General features: G+C 35.8%; 1 protein-coding gene across 6 annotated transcripts; it reads right to left on the reverse strand.

Annotated features, from left to right (window-relative positions):
- Positions 1 to 5,930: 5,930 nt before the first annotated feature.
- LOC126975197 (ATP-dependent RNA helicase SUV3 homolog, mitochondrial) lies at positions 5,931 to 25,942 on the reverse strand. 6 transcript variants are annotated; one of them, XM_050822973.1, is made up of 15 exons: positions 25,411 to 25,936; positions 25,207 to 25,327; positions 24,375 to 24,543; positions 23,635 to 23,818; positions 22,762 to 22,839; positions 21,859 to 21,950; positions 15,842 to 15,981; positions 13,698 to 13,832; positions 12,671 to 12,777; positions 10,083 to 10,276; positions 9,473 to 9,652; positions 8,397 to 8,545; positions 8,052 to 8,150; positions 6,977 to 7,112; positions 5,931 to 6,104 (listed from the first exon to the last, which is right to left on the reverse strand). In XM_050822973.1, exons 1-15 carry the CDS (start codon positions 25,832 to 25,834, stop codon positions 6,000 to 6,002), a joined length of 2,313 nt encoding a protein of 770 aa, XP_050678930.1. In that variant the 5' UTR covers positions 25,835 to 25,936; the 3' UTR covers positions 5,931 to 5,999. The 6 variants fall into 6 exon arrangements, 4 of the variants coding, with proteins under 4 accessions (XP_050678930.1, XP_050678931.1, XP_050678933.1 ...); XM_050822974.1 differs by having other exon boundaries at positions 25,415 to 25,560; XR_007731669.1 differs by lacking the exons at positions 5,931 to 6,104; positions 6,977 to 7,112; positions 8,052 to 8,150; ... (1 more) ...; positions 9,473 to 9,652; positions 10,083 to 10,276 and having other exon boundaries at positions 12,763 to 12,777; positions 15,865 to 15,981; positions 25,411 to 25,941.
- Positions 25,943 to 26,560: the final 618 nt, after the last annotated feature.

A 26,560-nucleotide genomic window follows, 5' to 3' on the forward strand; every position in this document is an offset into this window, starting at 1 on the left:
TAAGTACTAATTTATACGAGAGAAGGCACGCAGAAAGACGTCCGAAGTCCAAATGAATTCTACGCTATCTTGTTATAGAGATGTTTCCTAACACTTCATTTACAGTAATAATTATAATAAATTCTTGTCACTCTTCCCAAATTATCTACACTTGTTTATGAAAAGAAAACACTGGCGTCAATTTGTCATGGCTACTTAAAATAACGTGGTCAACGGTTCCTTCGCAACAGTTAATATATTTCAGTTTAGACACACTCTCTCCCATAGACTTAGAATTAACTAACAACAATAACACACTATTTTAGTTTCTAAGGTTTACGTTGAGGAATAATTTTATTTATTATTTCTGAATAAAATTTTATTTCTCTTTTTTTTGAGCATTTTTTCATAGTAGGTAGTTTAGCCCCTAATGTAGAAATTGGAATTCGTGTGACCAATTTTGATTTGTCAATGTGTACGATAGCTAGTGGTATAATATTCACACACAATACGGAAGCAAAATCGGTTAGTCCATAGTCGCTAAATACTCGCTTACCTAATCTTTGCTCTGACTGTATCTCTGTTAATGTTCTCCTGTTCTCTTGCACGCTTTGTCTATACACTATTATACTGTACGTCCATAGTTTCATGTCGAACAAGCGTGATTTATTATAACAACAATGATACTAAATAATGGAAATTTTTGAATAATAATATATCGAGATTTCTATATAGTCATTAATTACATACATACATAGACCGTACCTATTTAATTTTACTTAATTACTGCTATACCATACCGGTAATATAAATTGACTCATGTTTAAGTAGATGTAAAGAATTTATATGTACAAAGAAATACTTTTACTGCCAAAACTATATGAAGAAAATAGGTTATCACCAAAAATATTTGTCCATTTTAGTATGAAATTATAAACAAAACATTTTGAGATTGCCTTAGAGCTAAATAGCACAATTCTGATCCACTGATAGAATAGTCGGGCGGAAGGATTTTTGGTAGTAATAAAAAAAAGCGAATCTAACTTACTAACCTCTACGAGTAGAATTAATAATAATAATAATAAAGCCTTTATTACAGTTAGCATTTTATGTAAGATTTATCTTTTTTTATGACAATAAGGGACGAGACGAGCAGGACGTTCAGCGGATGGTAATTGATACGCCTTACCCATCACAATGCAGTGCCGCTCAGGATTCTTGAAAAATCCAAAAAATCTGAGCGGCAGTACAATTTCGCTTGACACCTTGAGACATAAGTCTTATTTGCCCGGTAATTACACTATCTACGGCGCCCTTCAGACCGAAACACAGTAATGTTTACACATTACTGCTTCACGGCAGAAATAGGCCACATTTTGGTACCCATAATCTAGTCGGTTCCCTGTGCAAAGGAGCCTCCCACTTAGAACTAATTATTACACATAATCTTTTTTTACACCTACTTAACTTATTTTTTCTACGAGAGGAGGAAAATACATTTACATATTTAGGCCCTGAAATAGGGCCCATATGTCAGGCCCTACCGACTAAAAGCCTCCTCAATGCTAGTAGCTCGAAAGCTTTTCCAGCGAAGCCGGGCAGGGACCGTGGAAGTCAAATTTGTCACAGGCGCGGGGAGTCCTGAAGGAGACTGGAACCTCGGACCGACTGCTCGCTAGGATGGATGAAGAGATCAGTTACGTTCTAATATATCATCTAAATTACATCGCATGCTTAAGAAATATCTCAAGATCCATTTTCTAAAGTAGATAGATATAATAGATTTCTATCTTAGATAATAACATCCTAGATCATTGAAACCATTTTAGAACTTTCTAGATCATTTTAGAAATTTTTAGAATTTTCTAAACCATTTCGGATCAATTTAATCAGTTGCACGCATTTTGGAACTTCCCAGATCATTTCAGAAATTTTAACCGTTTCTCACCAATTTCTTCAATTATACACATTTTCTAACTTTCTCGATAATTCCAGAAAGTCTTAGAACTTTCTAGATCATTCCAAAAAGCCTTAGAACTTTCTAGATTGATTACATCAGTCGCACACATTCTGGAACTTTAACAGGACAGATGTATATAATTTCATATTTTTGCCACCCACTATCAATCACTTCCACCCATCCCGACCAAACTCCCTTACCAGGGGACCGAGGGGTATTCGCCATCTCAACGGGAATTTGATGGAAGTTGCGGATTATAGAGAAAACCGTGGACATACGTACGAACATTAGCATTATATATAATAGATTTGTGTGTAGTATGATTGCAAGTATGTATTTTGTGTTTGTGTGATCCTACTTACTACCTATTAACCTAATTATATGCAGTAACTCTTATACAGACTGTGTCCTCTTCCTATTAAATCCTGTTTGTCCTTCGACAAAGGCCAAATACTTCAATTCTTCACAATTTTACACAGTTTCCTATCTGTTTTAATTTAACCTTCCATAATATTATATGAACGACCTTCCTGTATTCCTCTAGTATCTTCTGGGATTCTGTTATTAACTCTCCGCCTAGGTAATTAATTAAATAAGGGCTTGGTGAAGCAGCTCATTGCATAGTGCACTAAAATATTAATGCTTCATTTATGTGGATAAATTATGGCGGCGTCTGATGCATTGGGCCTTCTGCTAACTTGAAATTGTATTTAGTTGCGCATGAAAGGTCTAGATTGCGCTAGTTGTCTCGCATGCGCGCTGAATACGTGCGAATAATCGACTCGCGCGCCATAAAACAGTATCAAAGTTGTCTTCGAGTTGTCTGCCTGCCGTGATTGATTCTATAACCTTTTAAGTGTCTTGTGTGCCACGTGTCCGCTACATATATTTTGAAGATTTGCTTGTGACATCAATCTAGTTCCCGAATATACCGTGGATGCTTCCTGATTGCTGTTTTTATCCGCTCTGCTGCAACAACGACAAGCCACGGATCAAGACTGATCTGCGAGTATTCCTCTTTAGGAAACTCTAGATTCAATACAGGTTAGTGGATTGGTTCTTACATTAGTTGTCGCCATAATTATCCGCTTTCTTTTTCGAGTTACGTTCCCCGCGGTAGACTGTCTATTTACACGACAGCCTACCAACATTTATGTGTAGGGTTTAAATGCCCTACCAGGGCTTTTATATTGATATAATATAAGGGTGTTTATATTGAAATAATATATAATAGTGACATTCTGTTTTTGAGCCCAATTTAAAAAGCTAAAACCATCGTTAATTTTGGTATCCTTTTTATGGTTCAGGTTTCGTTTGTATGGTCATTCGTGTAAGTAAATATTATTTAGTCGTTAGGCAAGAGACACTAATATTTTTTAACCGACTTCAAAAAGGAGTAGGTTCTGAATTCGAGCAGTATATTTTGTATGTATGTACACCGATTACTCTGAGATTTATGATCCGATGTTGTACCTGATTCTTCTTTAGTTCGATGCGGAAAAGATGGCATTTGGTCCCATAAAAAATTTATATTCTTATTTGGCCCAGTAGTTTTAATTTTATGAACATTTTGTAGGAAAATTTTTGTCTACGTGGATGATTTAATTGTTTTTTTTATGAAAGTACGGCTTTTTTAGGAGTTTTCATTATTATTAACTGACACTAAAAGTAAAAATTAAACTACGTTTAAAAAACCGAGTTCCAAAACTGAAAAAAACTTATAACTAAAAATTTAATACACCTACTGACACCTCTTATGCAAACCTTTACCTTTTATATTAATAAAATACTTTTTTTTGTATGTGCTACATATTGATAGCTTTGAAGTCGGTGCCAAGCCAAATGTATTAGTAGGTACCTACACTCGCCACGCGTGACTTTGAGCGGTATAGCTTCGTCTAGAACAAAACAACCCAAGTGATCAGACACGCGTGTTTTTCGGCAAATAAACGTAACGTTGTCCAACGTAAAAACAAATATGGATGTCAATTACGACGTTTATCCAACTCCCGTCTCGAAGTCCCGAGTGTTCCGAAGAGCTGTGTCACCTTATTCCTGCCGCCGAACTCCACCTTCGCACGACACGCCACAAGTCAGGATATCATCCTCACCATCTGGATGTGTGGCGGTCCTCCACAGTGCGGTTTTCAAGGAGCTTTCTTCCACGTACTACAAAGCTGTGGAATGAGCTTCCTTGTGCGGTGTTTCCGGGACGATACGACATGGGTACCCTCAAAAAAATTCGTTTTGTTCGAAATTTCTTGGCTCGCACAGCCACTTTGTGGAAAAACTACCGGTGGCGGTCTTCCCGAACAGATACGACTTAGGGACCTTCAAGAAAAAAGCATACTCCCACCTTAAAGGCCGGCAGCGCATTTCTTGACACACCTGTTGTTGCGAATGTCCATGGGCGGTTGCCTCACCTCTCCCCATCCCGTGAGCCTCTTGCCCGTTTGCCCCATCTGATATAAAAAAAAAGCGCGTACACCTTCCTTAAGGCCGGCAACGCGCTTGTGATTCCTCTGGTGTTGCAAGAGAATGTGGGCGGCGGTGATCACTTAACACCAGGTGACCCGTACGCTCGTTTGTCCTCCTATTTCATAAAGAAAGGATCCAAATTGAGCAAACTTGTTTATTGGGTAGGTAATTATTGGTATAAATATTTCCTACAGGATTTTTCATAACAGGATTATAGGAAGTTATATAAAAATAGCGCTTGTAAAAGCATATCCTTTGATATCACACATACAGTATTACCTTATTTTTTCCCTGAAAAAAAAAACATATAAAAACATAAATTAATAAAACAGCATAATATTAAATGATTTTAATTTCAATACAAATTCAAAAAAAAGCCCAAAACTCATTTTTCGCCTATTTTAATGGGAAATGGGTGGAAGAGATGGTATCACTCAGCAACATCACGTTTTTTTTATGACAATAAGGGATGAGACGGGCAGGAAGTTCAGCTGATGGTAATTGATACGCCCTGCCCATTACGATGCAGTGCTACTCAGGATTCTTATAAAATCCAAATACTCTGAGCGGCACTATAATTGCGCTCGTCACCTTGAAACATAAGATGTTGTCTCATTTGCTCAGTAACCTCACTAGCTACGACGCCCTTCAGATCGTAAGACAATAATGCTTACTCTGACTGTTTCGAGGCAAAAATAGTAGTCGTTGCGGTACCCATAGTCTAGCTGACATCCTGTGCAAAGGAGCCTCCCACTGGTAAACTGACTTATTAACAATAGTAGCAACGCATACTTGTGTGCGTCAAAACTAAAATTTGTTTTTTTACTGGTCGCGATTATTTTTTATTTATTTATTCGATCCACCAGTGATAATTACATTAATTCAAGCAACAATAAAATATTTAAACTAAAGTTAATTCTAAATGCATTATCGTTTAAGGTAGATAAAGCATGCAATAATTATAAAGCTTACAAATATTTATATCAAACTAGCTGACCCAGCAAACGTTGTATTGCCGATATTAAAATCGCGATACAAAAGTAACTGTTGATCGTAGATGGGTGAAAATTTGAAGTTGTATGTATTTTTTATTGCCACATTATAAAAAAATAAAAACAAAAAATTTTGTCCAAAAATTAAGAAAAAAAATTTTAGGGTGAACAACCCTTATTACTCAGGGGTATGAAAAATAGATGTTGGCCGATTCTCAGACCTACTTAATATGCTCACAAAATTGCATGAGAATCGTTCAAGCCGTTTCGGAGGAGTACGGGAACGAACATTGTGACACGAGAATTTTATATATAAGATGAAGTACTTAGGTACTTATATACTGTTTTTGATGCCATAAGCGTTTCGCTCTATCTATAAAAGTTTAATAATCAAAGCTTCAACGATCGTTAACTTTCTTACGCCGCATTCGTTATGTGTGGTTCCGACATAATAGCATGATCCTATAGTCAATATTAAGTTTACAGCACGTATGTATATGGCCGATAAAAAAAAACTCATGTTAAAAATACACTTTATTACAACACATTCATTCTAAACATTCACAACACTAGACTATACAAATACATTTTCATTTTCTTCTATTTCTGGTAACTTTACTCCTACTAGCTCTCTCTGGTTTGTCAGTAGATAGCTCTTGTTGTAACTTCTTTAACATTTGCGGTGTGATCAGACCCTGCAAGAAAAAGTGGATTTAAGGCATTGGATTTGATGTTGGAGTATGTTTGTTGCATCACTTTACATATCATATTGTAATTGAAATTATTTGTAAAACGATGAAAATGTAAATCTTGACTTAAAAGAGTGGCAATGAGATTCTTGCTACTTCTTCTCATTAGCTCATCCTTTTACGAATTCAATAAGATTTTTTTTTTTATATTCATAAGTTTCATTCCGTGGCCTACATGATGAATAAAGTTATTTTGATTTGTATTTTTCTTTTTTGTAAAAGCTTGATGCAACCAATATTCAAAGTCATATAAACTTTATTCAATCAGGCCTAAATTAGGCGCTTTTGAATAGTTAATATAAATATTTCTTTTAAATTACTGAATCTACCACGTGTTCGGAAAAGGTTGAGCTCGTGAGAAGAACATACAAGAAGCTCATCGGCTACACTTTTCAATCAAATAGAGTATATTACAATGGCTGTAATATACATACCAAAATAGTTTGTAAGGTGCTGCATCCAATGTATGAGTCGTGCTTAAATAATACCAAGTATTTCATAAAAAGTAACAATATAAATTATCCTAAATAATAATAATAATAATTATGTACTTGTATTGTCATAAAATTTAATCTAATTAAATTAAATTGTGAGTCAACTTTTAACCTTTGACTTAATTGTGATTAAATTTATTTTAACACATTTTTTTTTTCTTTTGTATATATTAGTGTATACTTTGTTGGTGCAATAAATAAATAAATATATTGAATGCATCAATCAATCTTTTGAGTTTGAATTTATTATTATGATGGTCGTGATTACTGTCATAATTAGTATTATCTCATCTAGCAAATACAGTAATTATGTATAATATTCACCTTAGCCACGAGCATCTCTGACAGCTTGCCTTTCTCCTCGCCTGCAGAATGTTGAGACAGTTTTCCACTCCGCTTGCCTCTCATATTGTCTACAGGAGATCCCTCCCGTATAATTTGCTCAGAATTCCTCAACAATCTGCAATGAAACAAAATTCTTTAACTATCATCTTCCTAAATAATAATAGTTAAATATTTAATTTACTTTTATAAAGTTTCAATCTGATCTGCCAAAGAATATAAAATTCCAAGTGATTGGCAAAACTGTATGTAGATAAATAAAAAAAAAGTGTGTGTGTGTGTACTTATGTATGCACACAAGAAGTGATACTTCTTTTGCCTAACGAAGCAAAAATTCTTAAAATTATTTATTCTTCGTGCAATTCTACGTTTGTAGAAAGAACAATATTGTAAAAATCTTGCAACAATGGCTTTGGCAGTTAATTATTAAATAACGAATATGGCTTGAACCCTTTGCCTATCCTAATAATAGACGAAGAAACCAAAGAAACAAATAATGAATGTCGCAAAAGTCAGAAAATTTTAGGAATCAACTGCACCCTGTTACTTTTGTGTTACAGTCGCGCGCGAATCTTAAAATTACACTCTCAAATTTTTTTCATAGCGCGTCTAAAGAAGAAAATTTCAAAATCATTTCATTTCATTTCAAAAATATAATCCCATCTCATCTGTAATGTCTCACGTTTGGTCACGGGGAACTAACTGTGGTTCAGTAAGTAGCACTACGAGGATGTCCGCTCTCAACCGATGACCGATTGGAACCGGCATTCCCACTTCCCGTCGTGCTGTGCATTCTTCATATAGCACTTAATGTCACACGTATAATGTGACTGTCGATGTCATGACAGTGACAATGATCGCTAACACATATTGAATTCAGACTAGATGTCAAGACACTACATCATCTATGTTATAAGGTCTATATTGATATATTCGATTTTTATAGGATGAAAAGAAAATATTTAAAGCAAATCAACATACTATATTTGGAAAACAATTGTTGTAAAAACCAAACAAAGTATTCAATTCTTAGTATTTCACAGAAAAATACAATTACCTTGTAATTTGGAAGATCCCTTGTTGTATAATAGCATCCAGCTCAACTTCCATCTCACGAACTGTCCTCACATCAGGGAACATGTCGGGAAATCTATAGCTGTTAAATTATTATTTTAAATTTAATATTATATAGTTTAGGTATTTAATAATATATTCATAATTATTATGATTTGCTTATATCTTCGATCAAAATATATGAAGACTAGAAGAATAAACACCTTAAAAACGGTACGAGAGGCATATTATGTTGACTGGTACTATGTTGACATTTTCGGCCTCCAAGGCCCCAAGGCATGTTGTGTTTTTATAAAATAAACGGTCAAAGGTATTCTTTGAGTTGTACCTGAGCCACAAGTATAACTCGAGGACATCGAAGACAGCCTCCAGATGCACCAAGTCCGTTATAGTCTTGGGCGCCGGTAGAGGCCAGTCCACGACGTTGCACATCCAGCTCCTGGTTAGCGGCTCGTTCCTGCTGTACTGTCTCACCATCTAACAAACATTTTTAGTGTCTAGTGTCATATATACTTACCCACTATATAGTGGGTATACTTGTTCTCGAGATGTACCAGTGGGAGGCTCCTTTACACAGAATGCCGGCTAGATTACTAGTAGCACAACGGTGCCTATTTCTGCCGTGAAGCAGTAATGTGTAAACATTATTGTTTCAGACTGAAGGGCACTGTAGCTAGTGATATTATTGGGCAGATTAGACTTAACACCTTATGTCTCAAGCCGCTCAGAATTATTGGGTTTTTCAAGAATCCTGATCCCCTCATATATAACGCATACATCGTCCATATATCTGACAAACATTGACAATATGTCAAGCACGCGAACCAGTTACTCTTGGTTACCGTAATTATCTCATGCCGAGTGAGAAGACTGCTTCCATGTTTTATATGTGTTGCACTGGTAGAAATAGTTGTGGTTAGCTAATGCAACTTTGATGCCTCTGCTAGTAAAATCTCATTGCCTTTATAACTAGTGCTGGGCCGAATGCGGTTTGAACCGGATACGAAGTTCTGCCAAACGTTCGGTAAAAACCAAAAATTTGGCCGAACTTCGGTTGATTTTCGCCGCGTTTCCTCGGGAGTGACAGGTCGAGTCATGTTTATGCATCGCGGTTAGTTACGCCCCACCCCTCCTCCCTCGCGTGAGTCTAGGCCGGTCGGTTCTCATTAGAAAGTTTAAGCAAAATATTAATATTTTCTTGTTGCATGTGTTAAAGGACTTTTTTTATATAACAAATTTTTGGTTATAGATATTATTTTCAATCCAAAAAGTGCAGATATTTTATTTAGTTTTTTCTTGTCCCGAATAAGCCGAACTTCGGCCGAATGCCGAATTTCTGTTCAAGCTGCGGGAGTTCGGTTAAGCCGAATGTAAAAGGAAGTTGGGTCCATCCCTAATGATCACCTTTAGGAACGTGGCACACACGAACGGCAGCTTATTATTGATGGGAGCGCAGCAGAACACGTACCGCGCCCGCAGCGGAAGAGGCACGTGTTGGATCATCTCGGCCAGGAACTTGAACGCCTCCGTGTTGCACATGAAGTACAGAGAGTCGTCCACCGTACATAAGTGGACGAATATATCCTGGTCAACGAATGAGAAACATTGTATTTAAATATACCAATAAGATTACTTATATCTAATTCTGTTAGACAAGTGAGAGGCTCCTTTGCAAAGGATGCCGGCTAGATTATAGGTACCATAACGGCGCCTATTTCTGCCGTAAAGCAGTAATGTGTAAGCATTATCGTGTTTCGGTCTCAAGGGCACCGTTGCTAGTGAAATCAAATGATACTTGACATCTTATGTCTCAAGGTGACGAGCGCAATTATAGTACCGCTCAGAATTTTTGGGTTTTTCAATAACCCTGAGCGGCACTGCATTATTAAGGCGGGGCGTATCAATTACCATCAGCTGTACGTCCTGCTCATCTCGTCCCTTATTGTCATTAAACAAAATCTTTCTTCTCTATAATTTGAGTATTTATTTAAATAACATGTACATATCTCCTCACCATAAGACTACTGAGGGTCGCATGAGGTAGATGATAGGCATACAGCTCCATCTGTTCGGCGGTGGGGTGCAAGCCTGCCTGCACCACGGGCTCCGGGCAGTTGGACAGCAAGGTCTTGAGGGTGGGCAGGTCTTCGGGCCTGAACGTGGTCACGTACCCAGTCTCCCACGCGCTGCCGTACCTACCCGCGCGACCTGACAACAATTACACATCTATCCAATTTTTTTTAACTATCTTGAGTGTAAATTCTGCTAATATTTGTCTTCAATGAATTCGACACAATATGTTTCACCTTTACACGAGGAGATGGAGATGTTGACTCGCCAAATTCTGGACAAGGCAAATAAACAAACAAAACAAAGACAGAATTCCTCGTGTTCAGGCAAAACACGTGTGAATTGGATGAAGACAAATATTAGCCAATAGATAATTCAAAAAATTTGGATGATAATAATTATGGATATCCGCAAAATTACGCCTACTTCAATAAATTTTCTAATGACTCAACTATACAAATAGTCGTAATTAATTGGTGTACAAATGTGGGGTTACTGCACTCTGGTTTATTGTGATTTTGAAAATTAACCCAGACAATACAAATGGTAACAACACGGCCATAATTTATTATTGGGTTAATAATTACTCTGTCTGATATTGGGAATTGTTGTATATTCAAATTCAAATATTTTTATTCAAAATAGGATGTGACATCACTTATTGAAAGTCAAAAAACTACCACCCATTCCAAAGTGAATGCCTCAGACCTGAGAAGAATGGGCGCAACAAACTCAGCGGGCTTTCTTTTTTTCATCGAATAAGTATGTTTACAAACTAATATTGTACAATTAAACTTATTATTTAATAGCCTGAGGAGGGTCACTCCATTCCCAATCTGTGGTATCAATAAGAAAGTCATTTATGTTATAGTAACCTTTACCACACAAACATATATAGATTATTAAAGATGTATAGATAAAGTGTAATAATAGGAGCATAAGGGAATGCCGTTTTTTGGCGTATGGCTACTTTGGACTTAAATAAAACCTCATTAGCGAGATTTATACGGGACTGTAACTTTTTTCAGACGGTAGCTAAGACATTCTTTATTTAAAACTGTATGTACAGCAATGGACAGTTTGACTTAGAATATATATATTATAATGTCTGACCAATTATATTTATCAATATGCTAGTTAGTGGTTTAATATTCAAAATATCTCGCTGTATCGCCGTTAATAGTCATTATAAATAATATCTCCTGCACATTTTGTGTACACACTAGTATACTGTAGGTCTTTGGATAGACTTTAAATTGTTTTTTATATATTAGAGTGATTTTTGAATATGAGTTCCTCGAGCATGGACCTAACGCAGCGAAAACAGTTTAATTGCTTCCCTAGAGGAAATATCGACTAGAATAATAAGCCCCGAGGAAGACCAGCACCTATGATTAATAATGCCAGCCATTCGCATCAAAATACCAAAGAATTAGCAGCATGGGTTGATGTTAGCCAATCCACAATATCAACCCATTTGTATCAAATCGGTCAGTTTAAAAAAAACTTGGAAAATGATTGCCCAATTATTAATGTGACCTAGGGAGAGAAACAAACTTTGAAACTTGTCTTACTATGTCAAAATCTGTAGAGAAATTAAGAGATTTCTGGCTAATTGTGAAGTGGGATGAATAGATTCTATACGATAATCGAGGGTGAACATCATAATGGTTGACTCCAGGTCAAACGCCAGAAAAATGCCCTCAAACGAAGCTTACCCAAAGAAAAGTGATGATTTGGTGATCACTTTATGGTGTAATTCACTACAGCATCCTCAAATCCGGTCACTATAGTTTGAACAATGATGGCTAACTTGCAGTGAGACATCAACGTCCACCATTATTACGCCAGACTTCACGTGGCATGCGAAATCGTTTTAACTATACATAATCTTAATTTAGAAACATCCACCGTACTATCAGTACACTTTTACCATTATTTACCGCGATTTGGACAGTTTTACACGTAAAAAAGTAACCAATACAAAATGGCTTCACAGTGTTTGTTGTTCGAGGTTGCCTGAGCTGGCAAAAATGTATAGATAAAAAGTGCCCTACTTACAATGTGATCCTAAAATTTTCTCATCATATAAATTGTACCTGTGTATATAAGATTTCCACCTATACGCTGACTCATCACGATATCTCCGGAACCATTAGGTCTATAATATTCCTATCATCGAGTAGCGGTCAGCTAAGAATTCGGATTATTCGAAATTTCATATGCAAGGGGTTTGCGGGGGCTTTAATAGATAATATATTATGGATAATACATTTTTATTTTTCATTTCTTTTATTGGTTTAGATTTCGGATTTATTGTTTTTTTTTTGTTCTAAACCGAACCACATCTGTCGGGTCAAGTATTTATTATATGAAACACGTCAAAAAATGCGCGTTCACCCTCCTTAAAGGCCGGTAACGCTCCTGTGATTTCTCTGGTGTTGCAAGAGAACTTTACAGCTGGTGACCCGTACGCTCTTTTGTCCTTCTATTCCATAAAAAAAATGAAACAGTAATTAATTTTCACTGTACCTGCTATTTGCAGAGCCTGTGATATACTGATAACATCCATTTCCTTATCGCCCTTCTCATTCACCACCGGCTTAACAAGCGAATAGAAAATGATTCTTCTTATGCTCCTGTCAAGATCAAATACACAATTTGAAAACATTATTAACGTAAGAAACAAAAGTAGAATGATGAACTTATGAGTGAATATAAACTTTTTAAAAACAAGAACTTAAATAGACATTGACAAATTGTAGGTGTTAAGTGTGGGTTAAATCGTAAAGTGTGGTTAAAACGAAAAATGACAGATATAGAAAGATGAATAAGTTAAGATATATGTTTATAATCACAATCCACGTACTACAAAGCTGTGGAATGAGCTTCCTTGTGCGGTGTTTCCGGGACGATACGACATGGGTACCTTCAAAGAAAGCGCGTACACCTTCCTTAAAGGCCGGCAACGCTCTTGTGATTCCTCTGGTGTTGCAAGAGAATGTAGGCGGCGGTGATCACTTAACACCAGGTGACCCGTACGCTCGTTTGTCCTCTTATTCCATAAAAAACAAAAAAAAACATCCGATATAACAACTAACAAAGTGAATTACTTATAACTGAACTATTTAACTTAAAACTGAATCTTTGAATTGAAGCAATCATCATTACAGCCGGAAGACGTCCACTGCTGGACAAAGGCCTCCCCCAAAAATCTCCATGATGACCGGACCTGTACTACCCTAATCCAACATATTCCAGTGATCATGATCAGATCGTCGGTTCATCTTATGGGAGGCCTACTAACACTGCGTCTTCCGGTACGTGGTTGCCATTCGAGGACTTTACTGCCCCAACGGCCACCTGTCCTTCGAACTATGTGTCCTGCCCACTGCCACTGCAGTTTCGCAATCATTTGGGCTATGTCGGTGATTTTGTTTCTCCTATGGATCTCCCCATTTCTGATTCGATCACGCAGGGAAACTCCGGGCATAGCCCTCTAAGCCACCAAGAGCTTTGACATCAGGATTGAAACAATAATAATGAAAAATTGACTCACAAATTAATTCCGAGACCAATAGCATCGGTAGCAACCATTACTTTACAGGCACTCTCCGGATCATTGAACTTATTGGCTTGTGCCAATTTTGTGCCAGGTGGTAAACTCCCATATATTACTGCCACTTCATGACCTCTAAAATAGATAGTTAACTTAAAAACTCATAGTGGATAATTATTATAAGTAACAAGATAAAAAATTATTACGTTTATGAATATACCTTGATCTTATACCTACCTGATATTTGAGTGGGCCATACAAAGTGACATGGAATTTCAAGTTTCTATTTCGTTGAGAGATGAAAGATATTCATAAATAGTTATGTTGAGGCCTTTTATTTGTTTAATTATAAAAATAACGTAATTTACCATAATTCTATAGACTACATAGAAAAAGTGTTTGTTTACTAGATATATCTAACAAATTATATAAAAGTCTCGTGTCCCGGTGTTTGTTACCAAGCTCCTCCGAAACGGCTGAACTGATTTGTATGAAATTTTGTGTGCATATCGGCCAGCATCTCTTTTTCATACTATACTAAGGATGACCCACTTCTAAATACATATTTTTTATTTTTTTGACAATTATTTTTATTTTGTTATGATTGAGCATAGAAAAATATATACAATTTCAAATTTTCGCCTTTCTACGATCTACAACTACTTTTGTATCGCGATTTTCATATTATTCTGTTCCATCCACAAATCCGATATAGGGTTACAAGATGGCAATCGAATACAATAATTGTAGTACGATACATTTGGTAGGTCTGACAATCGGTTGCATGCTATTTTATATACCCCAAATTTTTTTTAAAATTACTTTACATGGCAATACAACGTTTGCTGGATCAACTAGTCATTACTATTCTACTTCTTTTTTATGTGGACTATATGTACTGTTAATATTCATAATGAAGCTGTTAATTTAGTGTTTGTCCAATTTACGCGTTAGGATATTTATCAAAATCATAATAATAATGAACAACTATTTCACTTACAAATAGCGTAGGTTCATACCATACATACACTATATGGAATAGGAGTATAAACCAATGAGTTACCACCGCAAATAGTCAATTCCATATCATATTGACCTAAAGACACCACAGAAATATCTCCAACCTACAGTACATTAACGGCCGTTTTGGTGTCACCGTTTAATGACAAGATCTTAACTATCCATAGTTATGTCCAATATAGTTATAGTCCAATGCATTATGTCGATACGTTATTGAAATGTAAGTAGCCTTAAAGGATATATTTGTCTACTTCTAGTAAGTTAAACTAAGGATAGATAGGTTCCATCTTGCCTTGAGAACACTATAGATGAGTGTCAAATATAGTAAGAATGGTATTTCAATTTGTGGCATGTAGTGGGTAGCAATGGGATTCGGAGACTGGGAGCAGATAAAATACTTATAAGATTTGACTTTTATGATTCCAATGTAATCAGTTCGAATCATTTCAGGCGTGCAACGCAGAGCTGCTCTAATTGTCCGGGACCCAGGGCTCTGTGAATGGTTAGGTCACTTGGCTTTTTTTTCTATCGCATTTATCACGGGGAGTGTTTCGATTCGTTTCCTTGTTTCCGGGAAGATTCAACTAAAAAGCGCTTACAGCTTTCTTTCAAAAGTCGGTCAATGCCGCACCTGTGGTTCCTCTGGTGTTGCAAGAGAATGTATGCGGTTTTTTTCAAGAAAATAAGGAATGTGTCGAGCAGGACGTTCAGTTGATGGTTATTGATACGCCCTTCCCATTACAATGAAGTGCCGCTCAGAATCCTTGAAAAACCCAAAAATTCTGAGTGGCAATACAATAATTGCGCTCGTCACCTTGAGACATAAGATGTCAAGTCTCATTTGCCCAGTAATTACACTAGCTACGGCGCCTTTCAGAACGAAACACAGTAAAGCTTACACATTACTTGCTTTACGGCAGAAATAGGCGCCATTGTGGTACCCATAATCTAGCTGGCATCCGGTGCAAAGGAGCCTCCTACTGCTAAATCTGGTATGGTGGTGATTTAACTTAACATCAGGGGACCCGTACTGTTGTTTGTCCTTCTGTTCTATTCATCACATAAAATACAATAGTAAGACAAGAACGCGCCATAGTAGATACCTGCCTCACCAAGGGACTGACCTCTGTTCTATTGCACGACTTACACTGTAAATGTCATTCTTATTGAAACACACAATACAATCACCGGCCTGCACATTGTCTAACGATCCCAATGCTGAGTCTTCAACTTTCAATTCTGTTAGCCTTTTGTATGTACGTACCTGGAATAAACAATATAATATAATTAAAATTGAAAAATAGTAAAATATTTACCAAGGCACCACACAATAATAGGCCAGTTTCATCTATCAAAATTGAAGTATGAAAGTATGTTGTTTATAGACATTTTACCATAACAAATACGAACTTGAATACTAAATGGTAAAATTTTCAAAATTAAAATCATAGTTTCAGTATCTGTATGTCACATGATTGAAAACGCCGACCACCATTTTGTGATGTCACTATAGCAGAAACAAACAACACACCAATGAAGCGGACTATGAAAGGTCACTATTATTTTTAGAAGCATCAATAAGTTTTGCACAGCACATTTGACGTAACGTTGTTTATGTTATTATGACGTCACGATCATAGCGGCCCCCTTTTTGGCGCGATTTTTGTGTTTAACTTTAAAACAGTTTTTCTTAGCATAAAGTGGAATAATTTTGAGGAAATAAAAATACCAGTTGGATATGAAATCTTTACGATCATTTTGGAATATATTTAAAAAATCGAAGAATAGCCTATTTTAAAGCTGAGAGTGTTTTTAATCCAGAGGGAAAGGAAGGCTTCTCGAAGTTGAAAATTGTATAACTTCTGAGGTGGACACTATAGTTTTTATCGCCCTCTTTTTCTTCTTATTAGAAAAAAAGTATAATTATGAATATGAATATGCTACTATCTATTTAAATACTGTTAAGATCAAAAAGAAAAAACTTAGAAACAATTAAAGGCTAATTCTTATATTTGAACGTGTCTTTAAGTGCATTGCAAAAATTTTATTACAGTTGTACATTTATTTAAACAAAATTATTAAGTATACTAGAAACTATATCTTTGTAACACAGTAGATCACATATATCTTGGACAACTGATTTATCTAAAAGACAACATAAATAAACAGATTGAAGGAAAGATCGCAAACAGTTGGGGGAAAAAAATTGGCAGGCTGAAAGAGATAATGAAAGACAAAAGATTACATATTTCAACCAAAAGCAAAGAGTTTAATACGTGAATACTACCAGTATTTTGTATTCGGAAGTGAAACATGGGCTAACTATCCATATGTAAGCGCGCCATGGGAAGAATTATGATAGGGATCAAAAGAATGGATAAAGTAAGGAACAGCATTTCATTAAAAAGAGTGCCAAAAAAAATAATGCTGGGAGAGTTTCTTGCGCCGCTTCTTCACTCCCAGAGCGCCATTTGTTTCCGAAGCGATAGAATTGATATCAAAAAGAATTCTAAAGGAATCAATATAGGGAAAATAAATGTCTTTTATGCCCTTTTAACAGCAGCATCAGTATCAAAACAAAAGTTCAGGATATAACCCGGAAAATAAGAATATAAATGTGGAAATGGGCAGGACATATGATTAGAGAAATAGACAATTAGTAACCAAGTGGTAACCAAGAAAAGGGAAAAGAAGAAGAGGCCAGACCACAGAGTAGATGAAATGATGGCAGGAACAACCTGAGGTAGAGTGGCCACAGAAAGGCAAGAATGGATAAGATTGGAGGAGGCCTTTGCTAACTGGCAACACGCAGAAACGGAGAAAAAAATATATTTACCAAAGATAATCTGTCCAATTAAAAGGCTAATAATAATAATATAATCGTATTCTGGGGAGGGCACAGAACCGCGCATGTCCGAGGACAAACCAGGCAGTAACACCACGGCACCCCGCTCCACGCTTTATGTGGATTCCTGACATCGAATTCAACCTTCGCACGACACACCACAAGTAAGGATATTATCCCTAATATCTGGATGTGTTGCGATCCTCCACAGTGTGCTTTTCAGGGAGCTTGCTTCCAGCTACTACAAAGCTGTGGAATGAGCTTCCTTGTGCGGTGTTTTCGGGACGATACGACATGGTTACCTTCAAAAAACACCTTCACCTACACGTACACCTTTCGTAAAGGCCGGCAACGCTCCTCTGAATCCTCTGGTGTTGTAAGAGAATGTGGGAGGCGGTGATCACTTAACACCAGGTGATCCGTACACCCTTTTTCATAAAAAAAATGTTAAGACTGTATCATTTAACTTCCAATACAATGTTCTCTTGAGGTAATAATATAATATCTTCATTCTCGCTACTCGAGGAAGACACCACTTATTTCAATAAGAAAAAGTTTAATTTAAGTAAACAATTCCGAACGTAGACGGAAAGCATTTGGCTCACGCTCTGTTCTTTTACCATAAAGCCGTATACTTATTAATCAACAGTTACCTGTTAAGGACGCGTTCTCAAAACAGAGAGGTATCGAATCGCACCACTACACTGACACCGCTCAAACACATACACGAACTCAAAGTTAATTGCGGGAATCAAATGAATTTGATACTTTAGCAAGTTTGAATTTTGTTTTTTTTAATACCTACCTATTTTTGATAATTGTTTGATGTATTCGTTTAGTAGTTAAATATTAGAACTTTAGATGGCAATTCTGTCGCATAACGTGGTGTGCAGTAAACGCAGTTTTTTTATATCCAAGATGGCCGCCGCGAACAATTATGATTTCAGCAATCTGGGTATCGTATCCGAGGTTATTGAGGGTGCAGAGAACGATTTTGGGATCATTTTTGAAATCCAAGATGGCCGCCGCGCAAAATTATGATTTCAACAATATGGGTATCGTATCCGAGGTTCTCGAGGGTGCAGAGAACGAATTTGGGATCATTTTTTTAATCCAAGTTGGCCGCCCCACAAAATTATGATTTCAACAATATGGGTATCGTATCCAATGTTCTCGAGGGTGCAGAGAACGATTTTGGATTCATTTTTGAAATCCAAGATGGCCGCCGCGCAAAATTATGATTTCAACAATATGGATACCGTATCCGAGGTTCTCGAGGGCGCAGAGAACGAATTTGGGATAGTTTTTGAAGTCAAACTTCTTTGCCCGCATGAGGGTAAAATTTTTACGGATGAAACGGAATAAAGTATCACGAAAATGAAGGACGTTTTTATCCAAGAAGAGGGGAGGGAGATTGAATCTGTTTGAGATAGAGTGAGAAAATTCGAATGTACCATGAAGCAGACGGTCCCGCTATGAAGTAAAACAACTTCGCTACTAGCGTTGTATCATGCAGGTTTAGCGCGCGGCCGCGAGTATGTAGAACATTCCCGTAATAATAATTAGTAAAACATCTAATAATTTCTAATATTGACAAAAATCAATTGGTTTAGAGAACAGATTAGGATAATTATTAATATAAACGAGATTTAAAAATTGGTATCCACAAATAAGTTTCACTTTTGACATGTGTACTTTGTACGCACGCCATTTTTTGTGTTGTCTGGTGCTTTGGACGTAGCTTTTCCCCTGAGGACACCTCCCGTAAAAGTGGAGTTGAAAAAAATACTGGAGACATACCTTGTGGGGTATCGTTGGATATGTCTTTGAAAGTTAGATTCAAGTTTGATACATGACATTTCCTTTGGTCTTTTGAAAATAATGCGAGATTAAGGAAGATATACTTTACATTTATGTGATATATAGGTATCATTAGATAGATCTTTCAAAATCAAATTTTGAGATTTTTTAATTAGATTGGTAACGGAATGTGTTTTGTAAATATTGTGGGTGAAAAGTCGAAACGTAAATATTTCTATATTTTTAGGGAATGAAGAATTAATGTAGCATGTGGGATATTGTTAGACAGGCCTTTTATAATATAATTTAAGTTTATGAATGAATTCTAATTTTGGCGATGTAAATGACACCCATGAAGAAAATTTTGTAGATATCATAGGCGCCATCATGGATTTCGATTTTGACCCGATATTCGTTATTGTTGACCCCAAAAAAAACCATGAAAATGACACCCATGATGAGAAGATGGTGAATCTCATAGGCGCCATCTTAAAATTCGATTTTGACCCGAAAATCGTTATTGTTGACCCCGAAAACCATGAAAATGACACCCATGCAGACAAGTTGGTGAATTTCATAGGCGCCATCTTGGATTTCGATTTTGACCCGATATTCGTTATTGTTGACCCCAAAAACCATGAAAATGACACCCATGAAGAGAAGTTGGTGAATTTCATAGGCGCCATCTTGGATTACGATTTTGACCCGATATTCGTTATTGCTGACCCCGAAAACCATGAAAATGACACCCATGAAGAGAAGTTGGTAATTTTCATAGGCGCCATCTTGGATTTCGATTTTGACCCGATATTCGTTATTGTTGAGCCCGAAAACCATGAAAATGACACCCATGAAGAGAAGTTGGTGAATTTCATAGGCGCCATCTTGGATTTAGATTTTGACCCGATATTCGTTATTGTTGACCCCGAAAACCATGAAAATGACACCCATGAAGAGAAGTTGGTAAATTTCATAGGCGCCATCTTGGATTTCGATTTAATATAGACCTTATATTTAGAGATATAGAATATTCACTCATGACTTGTGCTCTACCCTGAAACCCAAGATGTATGAGAGTTGGTCAAACATTTGGCAAGTTTCCAAAACTTTAAAAGGCAAATTTTATGGAGAACTCCAACCAGAAATTCCTCAAAAATCTTGGTTCTCAAAATGTAGGATTCATAATAAAACAATAATCTCAACTATATACCGCTTACGTTTAAACCATGCCTGCACTCCAGTCTTTCTAGCTAAACTTAGAATTAGGGATCATTCTCTATGTGATTGTGGCCTTGATGAGAGAAACATGGATCATTTATTCTTTAGTTGTCCCTTAATGCAATCTTCTCTGCACAATTATATACCCGCTGAAGTCCCCCGTCCAACCTCCGTTAAATGTCTCCTCTCCCTAGTTTACACTCCTTTTGTAAATATTTTGTGTAAATATATTAAAATAAATAAGATTAATTTGTAAATATTATTTAGTACTTATATTAATTAATTATTTAAGTATTTCTATTTGTGTATGTCGTTTATAGTCTTACAAGCATGTATATTATTTGTTTCAGATATTATTAGAAAATTAAACTTTATGTAATCTGAACACCAATTATTACCGTTAAACTTAGAAGACACATACTCAAAGCTTGGTAGTCTAATCTAACGTGATTCTGACAAATCTGTGGTATATCTTCCACAGAAGCCACAGTAGGAAGAATAGAATAGAATAGAATATTTAGAGATGAAAATAAATCACTAATTCTTCAAAAAAATACAGAAACATATTTTTTTGAAAATCTGACTGCGTACAAAATATGTAAAGTATCAAAGACAGTATTGTAGAGCTTATAAAAATATTCATGTTCGTACAGCGATCTTTCTGAGTACGAGCTGCTACTTACAACCGACACAGTGTCTACCCACGACGGCGGCCGAGCGCAGACTGACGTTGTTTCGATAGATCTCTCTGTGCAATGCGTACGGAGGGACAAAATAAAATAACCCTTAATACCACACTTTAAAGCTCATGCTTATCAGAAAAATATATGAATTTTAGATGATTCATTTTTATTTTTTTCTGAGATTATTTATATTATATTCATTAATTTATTTCCCGTGTTTTTGAAAATATTATATCTGCTTTCCTTACGCAATTTTTAAGAGACAAAATTATGTAAGTAGTAGCAGAAAACTGATCCTGAATGAAGCCCCATTGCGTCAATTTTGTGTGAAGAGGTAACGGATAGTCGTTTTTACGACATAAAATATCAAAATTTTAAAGCAAATATTTCCCGCTAATTGGAGATAAAGAAATAATCTATTTGTGGCAATTTTTAGTTTTGTTAGATTTAGTTTCATTTCATCACAAACTCTACCGAAAAATATCTTATTTTTGTCGGATTCGTAAACGCGTCCTTAATAAAATGAATGTGATTGATGGATTTGGTTATTGGAACAATAAAAAAAATAATGTGTTGGAATAGATAAAACATTCACCTCAAGTTCTTCCCCCGTTGTGTTACAAATTTGTTCTATTAAATTTATTGCACCTGCTTCTCCACATAGATGTAATTCTTCAGCTTGTAAGCCTAGAAGTAAATTAAAATATAAATAAGAACAACACACATGTCTAAAACGTTTTTGGCATTTCTCATGCTTGGTGATGAAATAAAACTTATTTTTTATAATGAAACCTGACGGACTGGGGTCAGTCATTATTTTTAAAAAAAAGGCGAGGCATGCGGACAGCGGGGGGAGATGCTCCCTCTCTTTAACTCAGGTCTCGACTGCATTCAACTCGCGAGCGTAATGAAGCCGATGACATATAGGACCAGATAGGTTGACTTAGTCATGATCTCCCTCCCATCATGCAAAGTATGTGCACAGGAAACATGGAATTGCAGATAATAGTGCAATGATATTTTATTTAGGGAAAAGGAGGACAAACAAGCGACGAGGTTAAGTGATCGCCGCCCATAATCTCTTGCAACACCAGAGGAATCACACACAATGAAGCGCTAAAATGCTTTGCCCTCCAGGTGACCACGGAAACGGCAATCGCTCGAGATTTCGTGACCCAGTATTCTGATAATAGATGAGGCTTTAAGGGAAGTGTTGTCGAAGAGTGGTGATACGAGAAACTATAACAATTTGATTGAAACACACACTTGAGGGTGCACCCAGAGGATTCATTTTTGGATGAGGCACTTGAGAGTATATCCCAGAGAATTTGTGAGATAATGTTTAATATAGATCCCAGGGGAATAGTCAGCTTTATTTAGGATAGGGAGGTTCAAGGGTGAAGTAGAAGGCTCATCTAAAATTCTCACCATAATGTAAATATAATAATGTATACATAAAATGTCCACCATATTTTAAGAAAAATTCAATAAAACTTACCTAAAATAGCTCTTGTCCATGCCCAACCTCTCCCTCTGTCACCAATCATTTGTATTTCATCTATAATGGCTACTTCATCTGAAAATAATCAAAATATATTGTTATTTTACAATGTCAGTACTCAATAACATTTCAAACATGATATTATAAGATTATAAGGCTTCTAAAACAGTAACATATTATTACTGAAAAAAATTCATTTGAAGTTGTAGAGATGATTAATAATAGATTAACTATAATAAGTGATGGTAAACATATACACATAAAATATAGACTACCTGACAGCACGATAATGCGCGATCAATAATTATAATTTCCTCAATGTTTGTGTTAGCTAGTAGTTTAAAATTCAAAATAAGAATGAGCTACTTGGGCTGACTGTTTACGAATTGTCAATCAACATTGGTTATAATAGATGTGCTTTTCTTTGGTATCTTGCTGTATCTCCTGCACAGATATTTTTCTCTTTCACATGCTTAGTTTGTCTACGCAATTTCGTAATATGCAATAAATGGGGTTGAGCAGGTTATCAACTGAAGTAGGTCCTATAGATGCAGATGTAAATACAACCTGAGAGTTGAACAAGACATACCAAAATTTACGGTCAATCCGTCACTCGGACAGTTTGCTCAGTTGGAAAGAACGCTCAGACTGAACTCAAGAAGCGTGGGTTCGAGTCCCGCAATGTTCATAAATTTTGGTTACAAATTAAATTTTTATAATTAATCCCAGAAATGAGGAATATCACTTTAAAAAAACAAGTAGCTTAAGCTATTCTACTTCTAAATGCTACTCAGAATTCCTGAATTTAACTTTTGTTAACATTGAGCAATGAACCCATAATGCATGTCTAGTATACAATGAAAAACTTACATGTTTCATTCAATGATGTCATTTCCACAGTGCAAGCTGTATGTTTTGATGGAGCAAGTTCCGGCTCCTCGATAGAAAATAACTGGTCGTCTGGTAAGTCTTTATCCTCTTCACTGTCAATCAAAGTATTATATTGAGAAGCATGCCTCCTTTCTTCCCCTGTTATTAAATCACAGGCTGTACCCTGAAAATACAATAACAAACCTGTACAGGAAATTATCATTTAGAGTTCAAAACAAACAGAACTTAAAGAGTAAAAAAAAACCAATGGCTTTGGAGGGTAGTATCACTTGTCAGAACAAAAAAATATACAGTTAGAGCCTAAACACATGTTACACTGCATTTCAACCTAACCAACATTCTTTTATTGGTAATTTTTTCTTTTATTGTAAGACCATTGGAAACTGCAATTTGGTACTATTATCCATTATTTGTTATGTCTTTAAATTGATAACCCTCACTTCTAGGATTAATACACAAACAAAATTTTATGAACGATGGGGGACTCGAACGCACAATGTCTGGCGTTCCATGCCAGTGCTCTAACCAACTGAGCTAACCGTTCAAGTGACTTGAGCACCCGCATGGAACGCCGGAGGTTGTGGGTTTGAGTCCCGCATCATTCATTTCATTTTCAAATTTTATTTGCGTAATATACATTATATTTTAATTAACAGCATTTACATCAGAATCACACAGCTTACAAGTCTAAAGCTTGATTTGAAAGCACTATTGCTTACCCTATTATTTGATTTGTGATAAATTTCTGTAGCTAATAGTTTTAGAGGTCCACAATAAACACCAGACTTTGCTTCGAGATATCTCTCCATTGCATGGTATGTCTTTCCCGAGTTTGTTGGACCAGCATGAAATATTATTTTCCTATCCATATTTCTGGCCTGTGGATACCTGAAAAATGAGGTCGTAAAATCAATGACAAGTGTGTGTCTCAAAACATAAACACATTTTGTGTTATAACACAACACATATTTTTACACACAAGCTATAATTATTAAACACTCATTTGTTTGAAAAATTATCTAATATAATAAGTAAAAAACAATATATATAATATAATAATATTGTAAATTATTTGGTGTTTATTTCACTATAATGCTTAATAGATCTACAGTATAAGTTTTAGAAAACAGACATAAATTATTTTTAGTGTTTCTTTGACAACAGTTTTTGCACTATGTGAGATCCGAATCCCATTGGTGTCTGTGAAAACAAGGTCCGATGTAGTCATAGAAATATTTGTAACGATTTACGGAAAGAAATCAGATGATGGAAGCCAGATCTAGATGTACTCCGGACTGTGTTTTCACAGGTAAGGATCTGATTCAGATCGGACATAGTGTGAAAGCACCCTAATAAGACATACAAAACAAAAATAATAACCTGAAAAAGAAAAAGTGGAAGTCTCCTCAGATTAATAATTTTAAATAGTTATTATGATGGAATATAAAAACATAAATTGTGCATTAAATGTTTTTATAATAATTAAAATAAATGTTTCTTATCCAGATATTTATTCTGTTATATATAGACAAATGTTTATTAGATAATTACCAATTAGAAGGGGTTCTTAAATCTGATATTTTCTTTAAGTCATCTAAGCAATCAAGGTGAGGGAAAGCTAGTCTGGCATGTCTCAAAAAATAAGGGAACAGATCATCTATGTGTCCAGCCCCTGAAACAAAAAATCATGTAGTACATAATTATGAAGCAATTAAATGAAATTACAAAGTACAACAACAATGCTCAAAATCTCACCTACAAGGATATCACTAATTATTATATGTAAATCAGGAGGTAAATCATGTTCTAGACAATGTCTTCTAAATGATAGGAATGCTTGATGCAATAATTGATCATCTAAGCCGTTTTCAGACGCCAACAATCTCACTTCGGGTTTCTGATAAAATTTGTTCAATATTTTTAATAAGTCTTGTTTCTTTAGTCGTCCCGTAATTTCTTCGCCAATATTGATGTCATCTGGATTTGGTTTCACTGGCACAGGAACGAATAGTGTTGAGGGATTACCCTTATCATGTTTTTTGGTTCGTTTGAAAACATAACCTACATTCCCTAATTTTTCGTTTCGTGAACTTAAAAGAGTAGTAACAAAAGGCTTAAAACAGGGTTGAAGTCTATCTGCACAATAAACTGAGCATATTCTTGAAAAATTTTTATACATATTTGATATAATAATAAATTTTCACTTTAATTTTTGAATAAAATTCTCTAAAAATCATTCGGCACTTCGGAATCGGGAGTCATCCTTGACTTGACAAGTTGCCACTTGACAGTTGATAGTTCTCATGACACACGGTCTTTTAGAATTTACTTTTGACTTTAAAATTATTTGACAATTAAATTGCCAAGTACCTAAAATAGCAAGTCTATAGCGTTGTTTCAGTCGAAAATAATTTGAAAACTTGCTCAGCTGATAGCAAACTTGATTGCACGTATACAATTGCGGAGAAAAAATAATATTTCAAACTTGATTGCGCGTATACAATTGCGTAGAAAAGTTAATAGATCTTAAACCACTTTCATATGTGCGTACTACTTATGTAAACGATCACGGATTAAGAAACGGAGAAGATGTCATGTTTACCCAATTATTAGAGCGTTAAATTGAAGGAGAAATTTATACAATACTGCGTGGATCAGAAAGGGTATTGTAACGTTGTATCTACATTACATAAGTTGTTTTACATAAAATAATGAAATAAAAATAACCTAATAACATAAAATAATAAAACTAATAAATAATAAAACGTTAACACTTTTGTGCGCGAGCGTAGGCGAGTTTTTTGCTGTTCATAAAAAATGCATGGCTCGCTCGCGTCACCCGTCGCCCGGCTATCGCCATACCACGGCTGCGCTCGGTAATAGCAACACGTCATTATATGTGCAG

This window comes from Leptidea sinapis, chromosome 35 (genome assembly GCF_905404315.1).
Source record: "Leptidea sinapis chromosome 35, ilLepSina1.1, whole genome shotgun sequence".
Classification (NCBI taxonomy): domain Eukaryota; kingdom Metazoa; phylum Arthropoda; class Insecta; order Lepidoptera; family Pieridae; genus Leptidea; species Leptidea sinapis.

Coding starts and splice junctions, on each gene's coding strand:
- LOC126975197 (XM_050822973.1), bottom strand. CDS start 25,834: ATGTATAAAAATTTTTCAAGAATATGCTCAGTTTATTGTGCAGATAGA. Junction 24,544..25,206: donor TTAAGAACCCCTTCTAATTG/GTAATTATCTAA, acceptor CTCATTTTTCAG/GTATCCACAGGCCAGAAATA. Junction 15,982..21,858: donor CAACGGGGGAAGAACTTGAG/GTGAATGTTTTA, acceptor TGTTTATTCCAG/GTACGTACATACAAAAGGCT.